Here is a 16,140-nt window from a genome sequence, read left to right on the forward strand (position 1 = left end):
ATAGAATTTAAAATTATCTTTTACAGCAAAAACAAAAATCAAAGTCAACTTCTCAGGGATTAAGTCCACTGAAAAATAATGTTTTCCTTTTTCTTCCAACAGGTTTTAACATTTAATTATGTAAAACCTTCATGAAGGAATTTCTATCTTTTTTTTTAAATTTAATTCACAAAATGTCCTAATTATCTGCAAACATATTAATAACTCTTTGAACAATATATTAATGTAGCAAGCTGAAATGTGTTTTCTCAACAACAGCAAAACAAGACTTAAAAAAGTACATCCATCCATAATTCTTATACACTTCATATGTAAATATATTATTGGTATTGTAGATATTGGGAAAAACAACAAAGAATATAATATATTGAATTCCTTTAGCTGTCCACAGTTTATAAAACCTAACAGAACTGTGGGATGCAAAAAATGGTCATTTCTTCCCCTCTGGGGAACTGTCTTCATCTACTCATTGTCATTCTTTAGTGATTTAATTTTAATAACAATTACAATTTTAAAAATTGAAAAGACAACTCAGGGGAGGCCAACAATATTATTTCGATACCATCTTCAGAATACAACCCTGCTGCAAAAATACTAATGTAACTGTTGAAGCAGTAAATGAGGAAGACAGTCACAGAAGAATATTTAGATTTGTGGAAGAAGGGTTGAAAGCAAGGGACTTTTTAAAGTTTGATTATTTTAAATTCCTTTTTATAAAATGCTAGCTCAAAAAAAAAAAAAAAAACCACAAAAAGTCAGAGCCATCTTCTAAGGCAAGAACTTGAACTTGCAAGGTACCTGAACTTGCTTCCAAAGTCTCCAAGCCTAGAAGTAAAGGCTCTGCAGAAATCTTTCTATTGTAACTGGTAATTAAAGTAGGAGAGCCCTTTCAGAAAAGAACAGGTGTAGTGAGCCCTATGAAAAGGGCATTTGAAAACAGAGGGCCTGATTTCTCTGGTTCTTTAATGGTGTTTACTGACAGCCTCCACTGACATGAATCTCCCTTTTTGCTCATGAGAAATAGCACGAAGAACACAGCCCATGACAGTCATTCTCTTTCACTTAAGACTAATGTAGAGTCACTTTCTGCAGTTCCAGCCACATTCCTCAGCTGTCCAGGTTTATCCATGTACAGTACATGATGTAGAGAACATGGCTGTATTAAGGTTTTAGCCTAAATATCAAGGTACTCCCAGAAGATGCCTTCCATGCCATCAGCAATTCTTCTGACCTGCAATATACATTCTGTGGTTCTTTACAAAAAAACATGTTTCAGATTAGATATGTGCCATTCCATAGCCCCAAACACAGAATTGGAAAGCATTTATTTTAAGATCCCCTCTCATACTGCTTCAAAATTAAGTTACCTAAGCTGTCATAATGAAATGTCAAATACATAACTAAATTAATACGGGCATTGGTACTAAAAAGAACAAACAAATTCATTATTCTTAACTTTTTCCTCCTTCATTCCAAGTAATTTGACTTATGGATAAAAGAAAAAAATGCATTAGTACAGTACAATGTACAGTACAATCACACATTTATGCAAGGAATTATGGTTATACAGTTGAGTGGCCCTTGTGGATTATTTGAAGACCTTTCTGGCCTTTTGAAACTCCACTTAAAATAACAAGTAAGCAGTTCTGCAAGATTCCAGTTCTAGCAAGAAACATATCTTTGATTTGAACTCAATATGAATAGCAGAGTGTATTGACGTATCTTGTTTTTACTGGGGAAAAAAATAACCATCTAGGAGTGTTTCAAATGTCTTCAGATACCTTAGTCATTTCTTGACCTCACACAGTTTGAAAGAGTGAGAAGTTTCTTCTGTTCCTTCCCAGGCTGCCACTATTCTCTTTTAGGATGAGATTTCCAAAGGAAAGAAAGATTGAGCTCAAAGTCAAGGCAGGCAGAATACATCTGCATATGATGTTTGACAGCCTTGACAGAGGTAAGTCATTAAACTGGGATACAGCATGCCTGGACCTACTCATCTAACGTTCCTATATTGATCCTGATACTTCTGCTAAGTAGTTTCCATATTTTCTGTCATCTTTCTGTCAGGAAAACAAGCATATTACTTTCAATAAAAAGAAAAATACAAACTAACAAGAAAACAACCAGTTTTAGGAAAAAAATAATCTTTTCAACTCATATTGTACATAAACTAACCAAGTTAAAGCTATATTAATGAATCACATTCTTCATTAAAACAAATGTAAGCACTGTGGATTGCATTCTGGAACCTTCTTGTATAAACATTCTATTCTCAATATTTCCATACTAAGTAAAACCTTTTTCTTTGTGCCGGGAAACCAGTATTTTCAGTGCAACTTGATCCTTCTGAAAGTTCATTAAAGGTTGATTGTTTATGGAAACCTGTGGCATGTATGCTGCTCTTGTGACTTCAGGGGCCTTTGAGCTATGGTTCTTTTCGCTGTGCAACAGTAAACTTCATGACATACTCCTTCTTCAACTGGTAGTAAATAGCAAACCAAGTGCTGGTTAATGCTCCGAAAAGATTTTTCCGTGGGTCATGCTACAAGAACTAAACCAAGTGCAAACCCACAAACCATGTTTATTTAAAATAGTTTTATCCATAAATCATTTTTCCTCAAAACAGATTTATCCAACATCTATCGACTTCCTGTTCTGCACATGGGAAAGGAAGAGAATGGGGTTTCCTGTCCCACTGCACCTGTGTTTTCAGGGCATAGTTGCTTCCCACAGCAAATATCTAGAATTATGCATCCACTGAAAGAGCAGAGTCAGCATCCAAGGGAGCATTTCTCATTCTTATGCATGACACCGGGTGTAATGGAGACATGAAACAGGAAAATGTAATATGTCATCTTGCTTTCTGGATTCTGGTTTTCCTATAGCTCAGAGAGTTTCAGCAAGACAAATAGTATTTCCCTAAAGAAGAGCAGACTTATAAATTTCATATGTTCACCATGTGACCTCCTCCCATTAACAGAAGAGACGAAAGGGTACTTGACAGTGCTCCATTTCCATGCAAAAAATAAACAAGGGTTCTGTTACAGGCTTGCCACGTATTAGCACTTGGCCTCTGCAAATCTCTCTGTACTTCAATACGGGCAATCCTCACGAGTATTGAATATAAAAATGTGCAACTGTTTTAAAGTTATTCTTTTGTAACAATAGAAGTGTTTTACTATTTAAATAAAACTGACAATCTGTGCCATTACAGTAAACAGATACTGACTCAGTTATAAGTTCCAGCTGAGTAACAACTAAGTTAGGAAGAAGTTCTTTACTGTGAGGATGGAGAGGTACAGGAATCCAGAGGCACAGGTTGCCCAGAGAAGGGGATGACCCATCCCTGGCAATGTTCCAGGCCAGGTTGGATGGGGCTTTAAGCAATGTGGTCTAGGGAGATGTCCCTGCCTGTGGCAGGGGGAGGTGGAATTAGATAATCTTTAAGGTCTGTTTCAACACAAACCATTTGATGATTCTATGATATGGTCTTATTTATTAAGCTTTGATGTTGAAAGGACAACCATTATTTTTTACCCTCCTATCCTGAGAGGTTTATCCTTATGTCAGAGACAATGGCAGTGGAAAGGACATCAAAACTTTCTCAATAGCATGCAACAAGACTCAGAGTTCTCTCAAGGCTGCAGTAGCTCACAGGTAGAAGTGGAACTTCATTAAGTTGTTTTCCCATTAAAACTAGGAAACCTCATAATGACATAGAAGGTGTTTTGGCATTTATAACCAAAAAGGCAGAAAAGATTACTTTCATGAATATCCTTCTCGAAATAACAGTTTATAAATATTCCTAATAAACCACAAAACGTCTGGAAGGCAATTGAATTAATGAAAACTCATTTCCTATTGATTAGGGGACATTAGGAGCTGGGCTCCTCCCTCATGCTGAGACATACACTACATATTCATCTTCCTCATCTTTTCTCTATGTCTCTTGTGATATCCATGTCCCCAGGAAAGCAGGCAGAGCTGCAGCTGCTCAGGAGCTGTGTCCTCACTGATCAGCCAGAGGGCTGCAGCTGAAGGAGTGCCCACCACCTCTCAGAGTGGGGCACTTTTTGGGGTCTCTCTTATGCCAGTCATTGCTTTCACAAACACACAGAAATTTAATTATCTTTGAGACTTATAATCTCTTTCAAATTTGGCTAAGATTGGCCGTCAGCTTGAAAACCTTATTACGTGCAGACAGACAGCATTATCATACAAACTTCATTTCCTTAGGAAACCAGGCCAATAGAAATAACAGTGAAAAATACAGCAGGTACATCAACAACAGAGCACAATGTTCAGTTTCTGTTAAGTGTGAAGCTGTTGTGACTTTAAAGAGTTCAAACAGGAAAAAAAAAGAGGGAAAGAGAACAAATATTTTCTCTTCAGTGTCACTACAGACAGAGCAGGTTCAAAAATTACCTGCAGGTCTCTACTTTGTGAACCTTTCTAATTTCTTTTAATCTTAGTATATAGTCTGACCTGCTTCAGTTAGCTCCCTTGAAATGTAAAATGCCAGGCTGCAGACTACATGGCTTGTAAGCCCCACCTGGAGTTCAGTTCTTTTTGTTTAAAATCCCTGGGGAAAGGAGAAGAATCTCATTATAAAGACACTGAAGTTGCTGCCTCCAGCCTATCTTTTGAGAGATATTTTTCTGTCTTGTACTAGTTACCAATGCTCATTTTTAATTCCTTTCCATTATGACATATTCTTTCATTGTTTAATCTTTCCCTCCTCTGTTAAGTCTTCAAATCTCACATCACAACATAAAGGAAAAATGGATCTAGCATTACTCAACAGAAGACAGACTCCTTGGAAACCATTAAGTAAACAACAGAGTAGGAAATTAATCATTTCTACACATGGGGTTTTATTGCGTTTTTGTTGATGCATTCTTTGAATATATATATTTAACACTCTCACCCACTCCCCCACAGATTGGCTGCATACATCACAGAGGCATCTGTTGTTAAAACTGTGCCTGGGCTGAGTACACTCATTTGGTGGTAGCAACATCTGCCCTGTCAAAGAGGACGTGCACCTGGCTACAGGTAAAACCCTGCTGCTACCTCTGCAGGCAATGGCAAGGTTTCCAGTGGCAATGGCAGGTGCTCTGATGGAGATGCTTGAGTCTAGATATTGGGAATCTCAGCTATGTCACACATTTCCTTTTGAGTTTATCAAGGAACAGTATACAAATGAGGATAAAAGAGATAAAGTGCCCTTGTTGCTTTTGTTAACCAGGAACCATTCAGCAAACTTCACCTTTTGCTCTTTACGAGGTATCAGTTGGCTCTGTCCTACCCAAAGTCTAATTCTGCTATCTGTAGACATGCCGTCCTTCAGCAGATGACTCAGGCCTGCCATACACAGTGCTGTCTTACTCACAGTCTTTAACTAGCCTGGACATCTGTAGTTTGGCTTCCAGCAACTTCTGGACTGCCTGGCACATGATCCAGACCTTACCAGTAAAGCTTCTAATCACCTGGTTTGCCAAGCATCTGCTCACAGACCTCATGGGAGGCTAAACTGGCAGGTCCTGTCTCCTCTCACAAGACCAAGAGGACCAGTCCAAGGTTCCTGAGCCCTCTGCTGTGGTCTAGGGCTTGTTCAAAGCTTGTAGGGATGAAGACAGTTCCAGCACATGGAAAACTCCAGCAGTAACAATATCTGCTTTTCAACTAAGCCTTGACTTTGTAGATGCTTGAACCCAAGTCTTCCTGGCATTCATTGGCCAACATATGCATCCTCACCAGATAGTCCAACAAATCCAATTCAAGCTTTTAGTTTATCAGCCAAACACCTTCCTCTACACTGGCCAATTCATTAAATTCTCTTAGACTCGCATCATTTTGCTGCTCAGTCTTCCTAACTCTTCCATTTCTGCACTAGGGTCCTTTTATCCATGGAAGTTCAACCTGACAGAAATTTCCATGATGGGAATACACATAATTTTATTTTTTTGTTTATACTGAAGAGTGCAATTCTAAACAACAGTCAAATTAATGCCTCATTAGGACAGTTGAAAAATGAATGGATGTTTAATAGATTACAGTCAAGACTGCTTTTCTTCAGAGAATCCTTAAAAATACTGATTTTAAACCAGTTGTTGTTGAGCTTTCTTTGTCATAATTTTATATGGGTAAAAAATGAACAGCTATACATGGGAATAACTATATATATATACATATATGGGATTTTTCACTCCAATTTCAGTATCATATTAAAATATTTACAGCATATCCAAACATCTTTCATTTTAAGATTTTCAAAAAATTCCTAACAATTCACCATCCTTGTTCTGAACTTAAGGAAGTACTTTGGATGTTGTTCCTTGCAGTGAGTATCTTGCATGTAAAGCCACTGAATTCTACTACAAGAGCAACTGTTTCTCCCTCCTCCTATTTGAACAGCTTATATATAGACAGGATTCCTTCTTAAAAGCTATTGAGGACAGCCATCCAGGACTGTAAGTTCTGTGAGGCAGGTTAAACACACCCCCAGACACACAATAGTGTCTGGAGAAAAAGTCAACTCATTACTTCCAAGTTCTCCACCCAAAAACTTACCCTTGTGTCATTAATGAGGTAGTCCAGTATATCCAGTTTGGTAGCTCTTATCAGGTTGTGTTTTCTTCTGGAGTCGGTCCAAGAAAGCGTTATTTACCCTTAAAGTACAATAAAAAAATGAATAATGACTGAAGGTAATTGAGAAATTCAAAAACTGTTGAAATTTAATATTTTGTGAGTGGTTTTCCCTCTCCCTCCATTCAGTGCCTATCTTCCTATATTTTTCAAACCTGTGCTGCATAACCATGGACAAGAACAAGATCGAGTGGATTTAATTTTCAGTTCTCTAGGTGCATCCTTATCCTGTGGTCAGTCTGTTGTGATTAAAAGGTACATCTTGGCTGCTGTGAAAAATTCTCCATAGAAAGATGACCTGCATAACACCACTCACCTTATCAGGGAGATTACCTGTTTTGACAATTCATCTTAGAAAATCATTCAGCCTTCAGCACACAAGAAAAGTTTCTAGAAGTACTGATTTCCTAATGCAAATGAAAAAACAACCTAAGCTTGTAACTAATAGAGACAATTTACGCAGCTGACAACTTTCCCTACTATCCAGCTCTGGAATCAACTCTAGCATATTCTTCTAGCATCCACTGCTCTATCAACATGGAAAGCGTGAACAAATACAAACATAGTTTTCCTCAATATGTTTTAAGTATTTTCAAATTGGGATTGTTCAGCCTGGAGAAGAGAATGCTCCAGGGTGACCTTATAGCAGCCTTTCAGTACCTGAAAGTGGCTACAAGAGAACTGGAGAGGAACTTTTTACAAGGACATGTTGTAATAGGATAAGTGGTAATGGCTGTATACTCAAAGGTAGATTTAGATTGGCTATTAGGAAGAAATTCTTTACTTTGAGGGTGGTGAGGCACTGGAACAGGTAGCCCAGAGAAGCTGTGTATGCCCCATCCCAGGAAATGATCAAGGCCAGGATGAATGGGGCTTGGAGCAACCTGGTCTAGCGGAAGGTGTCCCTGCCCATGACAGGGAGGTTGGAACTCAATGATCTTTAGGGTGCCTTTCAACACAAATAATTCTATGATTCTTTTGAAAACTGTTTCATTTTTCCCCCTATTAATGCTTAGGAATGACATACATGCTTAGACATGACTGTTGTTTTAATGTTTTATAATAACATTGGTAAGAAAAATATAAAATGCAAGATACTGTGTTATTTCTACATAGGGACATGAGATGGAGTGAATCGAAAATCCTTCATTAGCTTCTATGGGTAATTATCTCAATGTCTTTGCTAGAGAAAAAAAAGAAATGAAAGCAGTATGGAGAGTGGTTGCCTACAGAAGTATTTTTTTAATATTTCCATAATGGTATAAAAAAATGGTGGATTTATTTTTGAACCTGAGAATTGTTTTCTTTTTCCAGCAGAAAATGAAGCTGAGAATAAAGCTGTGCTTCAGGATAACGGAAAGTCAATTAAGTGACTGAAGCGGAAGATGAGAACAACTGAGCACGGAGAGGTCACAGCAGTGAGGCACAGCCTGAGGTGTGAAGAAATGCTGATGCAGAAGGCCTTGCTGCACTGCAAGAGCAGTGTCTATCTGTATGGATATCAAATCCCATGTTTAGCTCTGTCAGTTAACCTTAGTGACAGTCAAGCACAATGGACTAAGTAATCCACTGTAGAAGAAAGTAAAATTATGTAGATTTTATATCTATCTTACTGATAGATAGATAGATAGCTAAACGTGTGTCCCAGCTGAAGCTACCGTACTAGTAGTTAATACTGTACTAATAGTTTCTACCCTATCCCGTATCCTATGCTGATAGGATAAAGAAAATTAAAAAGGCACTCTGGGTCATCCTGTGTTACTGTGAGCAGTTGTAATGATAGATATTAGTGCCTCATTTGAAAGCAAAGCTAAACCAGAGACGAGATACAGGATCCTCTTTGCAATCGTCTTCTAAAGTATGAGTGCCTGCAATTTTGAGACCCTTTCCAGGTGGGAATTCAATTAGAGTGTACTCTGCATTTTTTGCACTGTACCTCCTCTGTTCATTTTGATGTGCTCTTGTCCTGGCTTCCTCTTCCTGCTTTTGTTTAAATTCCATTAATTCAGCCTGGGAATGATAAAAGTGAAAACCAAACAAATAAACAAACAAACTAACTTACTTTTAATTAACATGCTGCAAACCCTACTAATTCCACATGATATTAACCTCAGTTAGAGCCACATGTCATTCCCAGAACATCTCTCAGCAGCATTTTATTTATGTGACAGCACTATGTCAAAAATTGAGTTCATTTTTCTATTTAGCATGTGGGTGATCTTTGTTTGTGCCTTAAAAAGTGGGAAGTTACAGGATTCAGACATTTACAGTCTGAATTTAAGGGGGTATGCCAGACACCAGTCTGCTTCCCCTTGCCCCAACCCAGAGGTTTGAATTTCCCTGTGGGTCCAAGGGGGAAGACAGCCAAAGTAATCTAGCAGGAGCAGACAGAGCTGTCATGGCAATAGGGTAAGAAGGAGACATGCCCTTTTCCCTCCTGCCTCTAAAGAGCACAAGGAAAAGATGAGATATGGGGTATGTGGCGTGGTGTGTTACCTCCAGCTCCCTGGGGCTCCTACCAGGGTGAGGAGGGCAAATGATACTTTTTGGTGTGGTGGAAGCATATGCAAGCTCCCAGCATTGCAGCAGACTAACCATCCTTATGTAATGTTAAGGTATATGAACAGTGTCAAATGGAATTCTTTTCAAAGGAGAGTTTGCTTATGCAATTTTAGCCAGAACTGTGAAGGAAACACAGTTTGCATGACTCTGGTCTGCATATTTGCTTGTTTGTGTAGCTCTTGCTCCTTGCAAGGCACCCAAGAATTGAAGGTGCAGACTTTTCCGCAGAAAAAATTTGGCTTGCAGGGCAAATGTGAAGGGATAGGAACAGACCCATCTTTCATATTTTCCATAGCAACTGTGAGGCAGTAGGAATAGAAACTAAAATAAAATTATTCGTTTAGATAAAAGCTTCAATAACTGAATGGAACCACAAGTCTTTTTTTTTCTTTAAATCAATTTAAGTGGAACATTAAATAGTAATTATTCAATACATGTACGAAGAAAATCAATAACTGAGAATGTGTTGTGTATCAATATTTGTCTAGCCCTAAAAGAAGAAACAGGATTAAGAAATAAAAAAGCCAACCCTAATTTTCACTGTTTTAAATAACTATTCAACCTGAAAATTAAAACTCAGTATCTGACTTTCCAGTATGCCGACTCCTCTCTTGGAGTAATGTTCTGAAATATATTGTGTGTATATGATGCAAAATGTACTGAAAATTTCTAAATCAAGTAATACATACTAAAACCTATTGTGAACTAAAAAGGGAACTGACAATGCCTACACATTTTATAGCTACACTGTGCCAGGAGGTACACACAAGACAAAATTCACGATTACTTTAATAAATATTGGTTTGAAGTAGAAACGAGCCAACATATATCTGAGGGACAATTATTGGTGCTTTTGAAATATATATTATTTACTGTAGGTTTGTAAGTAGTGCATTACTTCGCTTGATAGGTTGCAGCAACTGTGAAGGCAAGGAGACCTTGGAACCATGTAGCAAACAAGTCCAGCCTTAAAAGCAGCCAACACCTTCTTAGTAATCTGTGGAAATTAGTAAAGAGTCTACAGCTCTACACAAGTCCCTTAAAAAAACCCTCATCAATTAGGGGCAAGCTAATCTACATCTGTAGCTATTTTCTCTTTGGAAGAATTAATGTACAGAATACAACAGCTACCAGTCTTACACTCATCAGGACTGATTTTAAAAAATTTTACTCTTTATAGTTCCTGGGAATAAGCATACACCTGATGGGATAGCAATTAAGAACCTCCCTTTTGCTCCACCTTTTGTTTCCGGTATCACAGTGTTACAATAACATGAAATGAGGACACATCCCCAACATGTAAAGAAAAATATCCACGAGAGGGGATCAGTCACTTCTCCAGCTCTAGTAGAAACTCACTGCATGGAATTTGTTGTGCTAAGATTCTGTGACCGGGGAAGTACTTTAACATGAATTTGGATACTAGTAACAGTAGAGGCACAGCAAGAGGCTCAGTATTTGCTCATATGTTTTCCAATGATTCGCTAATACAATTTTCAAATGTTGCCCTCCCTGCACTTTCGAAGTCAGACCTGGAGCCAAGACAGATAACTTGGCACGCTGCCATTGCCTTTGGTAGATGAACTTCATGTGGTTATGGTACCCAGATCTATAACAGAGGGACTACAGTGTTCAGACACATTTCAGGCAATGCATGACACATATGCAGAAGATGGAGTTCAAAGTTGCAGTTACGGCATGCCTGCTTTTTAGACAATTCAAAACTCTTCATTTAGGTGATTAGTAAGGGAACAGAGAAGCATACTATAATTAACAGCAAATCTGAACGTTTCCATGTCCCCATTTGAGAAAGCAGGGCACAGGGGTGCCAATTCTGTAGAAACAGACTATTCAGACTGAGATCATCATGAATATCTCAGTAAGACGACTTCTGCTTGAGAGAGAGTAAACTGGTTTCCTTAGCCTATGAAATCAGGTGCCATGGTGAAAAAACACTCTGCACAATTGTTCATATGGAGAGGCAAACAGGAGCTTCTTATCCAGATGCAAACAGCCTTGAACCCAGAAGATAATTGCCCCGTCCCTGTTCAAATTTTGCAACTCGACTCGTCTCTCTCACAATGTTTGAAAACAGTGACTGAATGACTTTTGCTGAAGAAAAGCTCTGTGCATAGACTACAGGTAATCAATGTATTTAATTGGTTTCACAGCATGCAAAAAAGTTACACTATGCAAACTGTTAATGTATAAATACCTTCCTTCGTTGTTCTTGCTTCATTTCCTCTAATCTTCTGTTATCATCCTCTCGAAGAGCTTGCTTATAAGCATGGCTTCTTGTCTATTTTTCAGCAGAAAATAAAAATATATTGGTGTGGGGAAGGGGAGGCCAAACTCCAGAACCTTATTCCCAATTTGTTATATGGGTAATTAACAAATACAAATCGTTGAATGATTCTAGTTACTCAAGAAAAAGATTAGTCTCGAAACTAGAATTTAAACAAGAAGTGTTTAAAAGCCTCTCTGTGATTCAGCTTGGCTGAACGTCCACCTATACATCACAACAAAGTATCCACAGCACATATCCCAGCGACAAACATAATCTGAGCAGTCACAAAACACAATTAGGATATATGATAGTGAGATGGGGTATTCTGGGAAGAAAAAAAGTACTGGAAATATTACCAAGATAAAAAAGCAGAACAGAGGCCTGGTAACAGAGGGAAAAGCAGGATTATTTGTGGAGGAAAGACAACAGAAACTGAGAGATCAAATCTGCTCTATTATTTGTGGGGCAGTCAAGACACCTGAAAATCTGAACTACACATCACAAATAGTATATTCAGCTGTGCAGTACATTTTCATTATAGTAACTAGCCCTGGTCTTTCACAAGTTTTATTTGTTAGCAAAAAGCCATTAGGATCTTATAGGATCTTCAGGATATTATACACTGGAACTTGTACTGAAAAGTCTTTGAGCAGGGACATAGTGTAGCACACTTAATAATGAGACAGTATAATTTAATACAAAAATCATGCAGGTCTGACTTCAGTGAGGAATTTGTGGCAGGTCTACACAATGTTCTCAAAACTTGATATATGCATGCAGAATGACACCATTAAAACAACAGGCACATAATTTGCTAAAAAGACTGAATAGAGAAAGCAATTATTAATAGCTCAATTTTGAGCTGGGAGAAGTTGTTACATGTGTCCAGGGAGACTCATTCTGGGTCCGATATTATTCATTACTCTCCATAATGGCTTGGAGAATTGTGTGGAGAGTATGTTAATCAAGTTGGAAGACAATAAAAATCTACACAGGATTGGTCACACTTTGAAAGATAGGATTAAAATTAATTATGAGCTTGATTAAATAAGCAGGCCAAAAAAGTCATCAATGACAGAGTCACTCCAAAGAAGTCAAATTTGTTCGCAGACATCAAGTAACATTTGGCCTTGATAGTCGAACTAGGTGTGCTGAATTAATATCACTACCAAAGAAATGATGTGAGGGAAAAACTTTGACCATTATTACATTGTCCCAAACTGGTGTTAGAGGATGAATTTTAAATTTTAAAACTCACATATATGTACATATATGCCCCCTTTTAACATGCATATCAGCCATGTCCTAAGCTTATCACACTTCACTACTTCAAATGCATTGTTCCTGAATCTTTTAATTACTCCAGACAAAGGACACGTTCAAGATAACATCTAAATTAGAGTCCTAGCTTTCCCACTGGTTTAGAATCTTGATACTATGCCAAGATTATTTAGATAACAGCTCATTGGTTATGTGCTTCACATTCCTCACACAGAGCTCAGATGGTGTGAGTATGCCTATAGACCATACCTCATCCAGGTTGCTTGGGAGAACTGCTAACTGCATTGCTGCATTACAAGCAAGTGATTACTTGATTCAGAAAACTATAGAAATGCTGCTATGCAACCGACAGGTATAACATCATCTCGTATTAAAGAACAGTACTGATGAATGATGTATTTTACCTGCTTGGACACTAGTGAAGCAAAAGATTAACTATGGTATGTAATTTGGCATAATTTATTAAGAAACCTGTCAAAACCTGGAATGAGAAAGCCACACATATGTAGGTAAAGTAGAAGGCCAAGGCTAAAAGAAGTATCTGAACATCTGAAAGAATTCAGTTTTCCTTCAGACATCCACCCACTTCTCTATGGATATGAAGACCACACCAAAAGGCTGAAATCCAAGTCAGTCCTGGGGATATGAGCTCACTTGTGTTCGCAGTTCAATGCTCACTCCATACAAAGGCTGCAGAGCGGGGTCTTCCCTACCAAAGAACAAGCTCCCCACTGCTTGGAGTGTTGGATGCTTCAAGAGGGAGGCAGAAGTAGTTTCAAGACATCTTTTGTCTCTTCCCATGGTCCTTCATCTTTCTTGTCCATCCAGGACTACAAAAGATAGTCTGAAAGCCACTCTCCTGCAATTGACCTTCTGTCCAGCAATGCTGGACAGGAGTTGGCTCCTTCAAGCTATGTATCTGCTCACATATGCTAAGATTTCTTTAGGATTTTCAGAGGCACAAATTATTGGCAAAATCAAATGGGAAAGAAATCTATTTTCAATATCACCTTCCCTTTTCATGCAAATCAGGGAGAGAAAGGAGGGGCAAGACAGCTGTCATATACTCTGTTGGCAGCAATTTCAGTAACAGGAGGATTTTTGCACATTTCTAAGGCTTCTGAGGAAATAGGGAGGCAAATCTTCCCTTCCTGTTACTCAGCTGTTCAAGATTGTATACAATAGAGGGCTGCCTAGATCAGATACTTCCAAATTTACTCTGAGTTACTTATAAGAGTAATTTCTGTCCACTTGGCTGCCTCTTCTCTGTCTTCCCCCAATTACAAATCTCCCTACAGGAGAAATACTTCTGTCTCAGGGTTAATATTCCTCACTGAAAGTTATTACATAATGGGAAAGTTTGGTTTAGACATGAAGAGACTAATTGTATGTGGAAAAGCCTTTTAGAGGCAATTAGAATAATTAAACTTAAGCAATACTTTATCTATTTCCTAATTACAGTGATACTCACCAGGCTCACTCAAACTGGGACAAAGACCCCAAGCAGTGTATGGAATCACTTTTTATGATACAGTGAGAAACAGGCTTCTCTTTCTTTTGACTAGATTTTTAATGCAGTAAAGCTTCTGCTGACAAGAACTAACTGAGATTTCATGAAAGCTTACCACCAGCGGATGAGTACAGGGCATATTTAAGATTCTGATCTGACCTTTGAATATAAGTCTGGTTCTCATTTATCAGAGAGAGATCTGTGAGCGCTCCCCTACTATGTAGAATACTCTGCCAGTTTGTAAGAGACAATGTAGGCAATCTCATTCACCCAGAAAGACTCCTTGGTACTCACTGAGTTATGTCTAGACAATTAAGCTCAGTTAGAATATTCTAACATTACATTATTGACAGCACCTGGAAAGCTGATAGAAAATACAGCACACACCATAGTTTTGCTTACCCATGCTGTAGATTCTGGGCCAGGATTAGCAATCTGACAGGAATCACTCTTTGGCAAACCCAGGTGCAATCTGTTCAATAATTCATTGGTTTTGCTATGAAGAAATCCAATCCAAATAGAATTGTTAGTGCTTCCATAAAAATAAACACAGCTTTTTATCCCACCCTTGGAATCCAGCCTAGATATTTTATCACGTGTCTGCTGAAAAACAACATAGGTGGAAAAAAAAGGTTATGGAAACAGACAAAATGAAATGAGACAGAGGATACAGAACCTATACTGTGGATAAGACATTTGCTGGGAGGATTTTTAAGCAAACAATTATTTTCATTCGCATATTTGGGGTGTACAGTGGCTATGTTTTCTTTCCTCATTGTAAAGTCCCCGTAACACAGACTCATATATCTTTGGACATTGTCAGGATGCAACTGCTTCACTGAATTGTTGCAAATCCTTTGACCAGATCTATAAATCTCTGGTAAGTAATTTAAAAGATAATTTGAAGGAATTTTCCTTCATGGTTAATATGATGAAGCCTTACAAGAGATTACTTAATCAAGCAGAAAGACTTAGAAGCATTTTGTGGCATTAAAAAAAAAGTGTCTTTATTTGAAACAGAATTGCACAGCATCGTCATTTCTTATTCTGTCAAGCACAAATTTCTTTTTCCAGTTGCATCCCTTATAAAGCAGATTTTCAAAGTAGCACCACTTTGCTCACAGTTTCAACCAAGTGCAGTTAAACAAAGTCACAAACAAAACCAACAGGAGTTTGGATGCTGTGACTGGGAATCATTTTCCTAGCCTTCAGTACCAGACATATCTACTCCAGCCTTTGCTCACTCAAAGGAAGAGTTAGAGGAAAGAGGCAATTTTATTTCTGTATACAGTTTTGGAAAGCATGAAAGCACTGAAGTGAGAGCAGAAAGAGTGCTTCAAGACATATTCAACACAAAGATTTACTCTCCTAACAGGGCAACAAGCTAGCTCTGTGGGGGAGAAGATGCCTCTACCAAAGACTTAAGCTTAGAGAAAAAGCCTTGGCTGCCAAAAAGTGATGATGACTAACAGCTGAAACAGACTACCAAATGTGTTTTTATCTTTCACTCCATGATTTGAAACGGTGAGTAGATGTCTTTTTGGCAAATGTCCTGGTAGTCAGTGAGGAGTGGTACATTGAGGAGAAGTTCTGAGAAAGAGCAAGAACCCACAAGTTCTCTGCTACTCTACACAATACAAAAACATTTTACTACTTCACATACAAAGTATGTGCCCAAGTTGTAGCAAGCCAGGCTTTTAGAGTCTGATCATTCCCAGTTCACCCTCTCTTTCCTCCATTACCTGGGCAGCTTACATAGACCTCAGCCAATGCACAGTAAAGAAAGAACCAAGTGAAATATTTGTTTCCCTGATCTATAGAGTATCAAGGTTGAACAAATTATTAGTCTTCT

At 38.2% G+C, this 16,140-nt stretch overlaps 1 protein-coding gene across 1 annotated transcript in view; it reads right to left on the reverse strand.

Annotated features, from left to right (window-relative positions):
• Nucleotides 1-16,140, reverse strand: part of EPSTI1 (epithelial stromal interaction 1) — an 84,935-nt gene that overhangs the window by 39,400 nt on the left and 29,395 nt on the right. The window contains exons 7-10 of the mRNA XM_008934614.2: nucleotides 14,691-14,784; nucleotides 11,426-11,509; nucleotides 8,585-8,658; nucleotides 6,574-6,671 (exon numbers count right to left, since the gene is read on the reverse strand). Of these exons, the coding sequence (XP_008932862.1) occupies nucleotides 6,584-6,671; nucleotides 8,585-8,658; nucleotides 11,426-11,509; nucleotides 14,691-14,784 (340 nt within the window). The 3' untranslated portion in view covers nucleotides 6,574-6,583. The remainder of the gene's footprint in view (nucleotides 1-6,573; nucleotides 6,672-8,584; nucleotides 8,659-11,425; nucleotides 11,510-14,690; nucleotides 14,785-16,140) is intronic.

The sequence above is a fragment of the Manacus vitellinus genome, unplaced genomic scaffold, assembly GCF_001715985.3.
Source record: "Manacus vitellinus isolate BGI_N305 unplaced genomic scaffold, ASM171598v3 scaffold_2_pilon, whole genome shotgun sequence".
Lineage (NCBI taxonomy): Eukaryota > Metazoa > Chordata > Aves > Passeriformes > Pipridae > Manacus > Manacus vitellinus.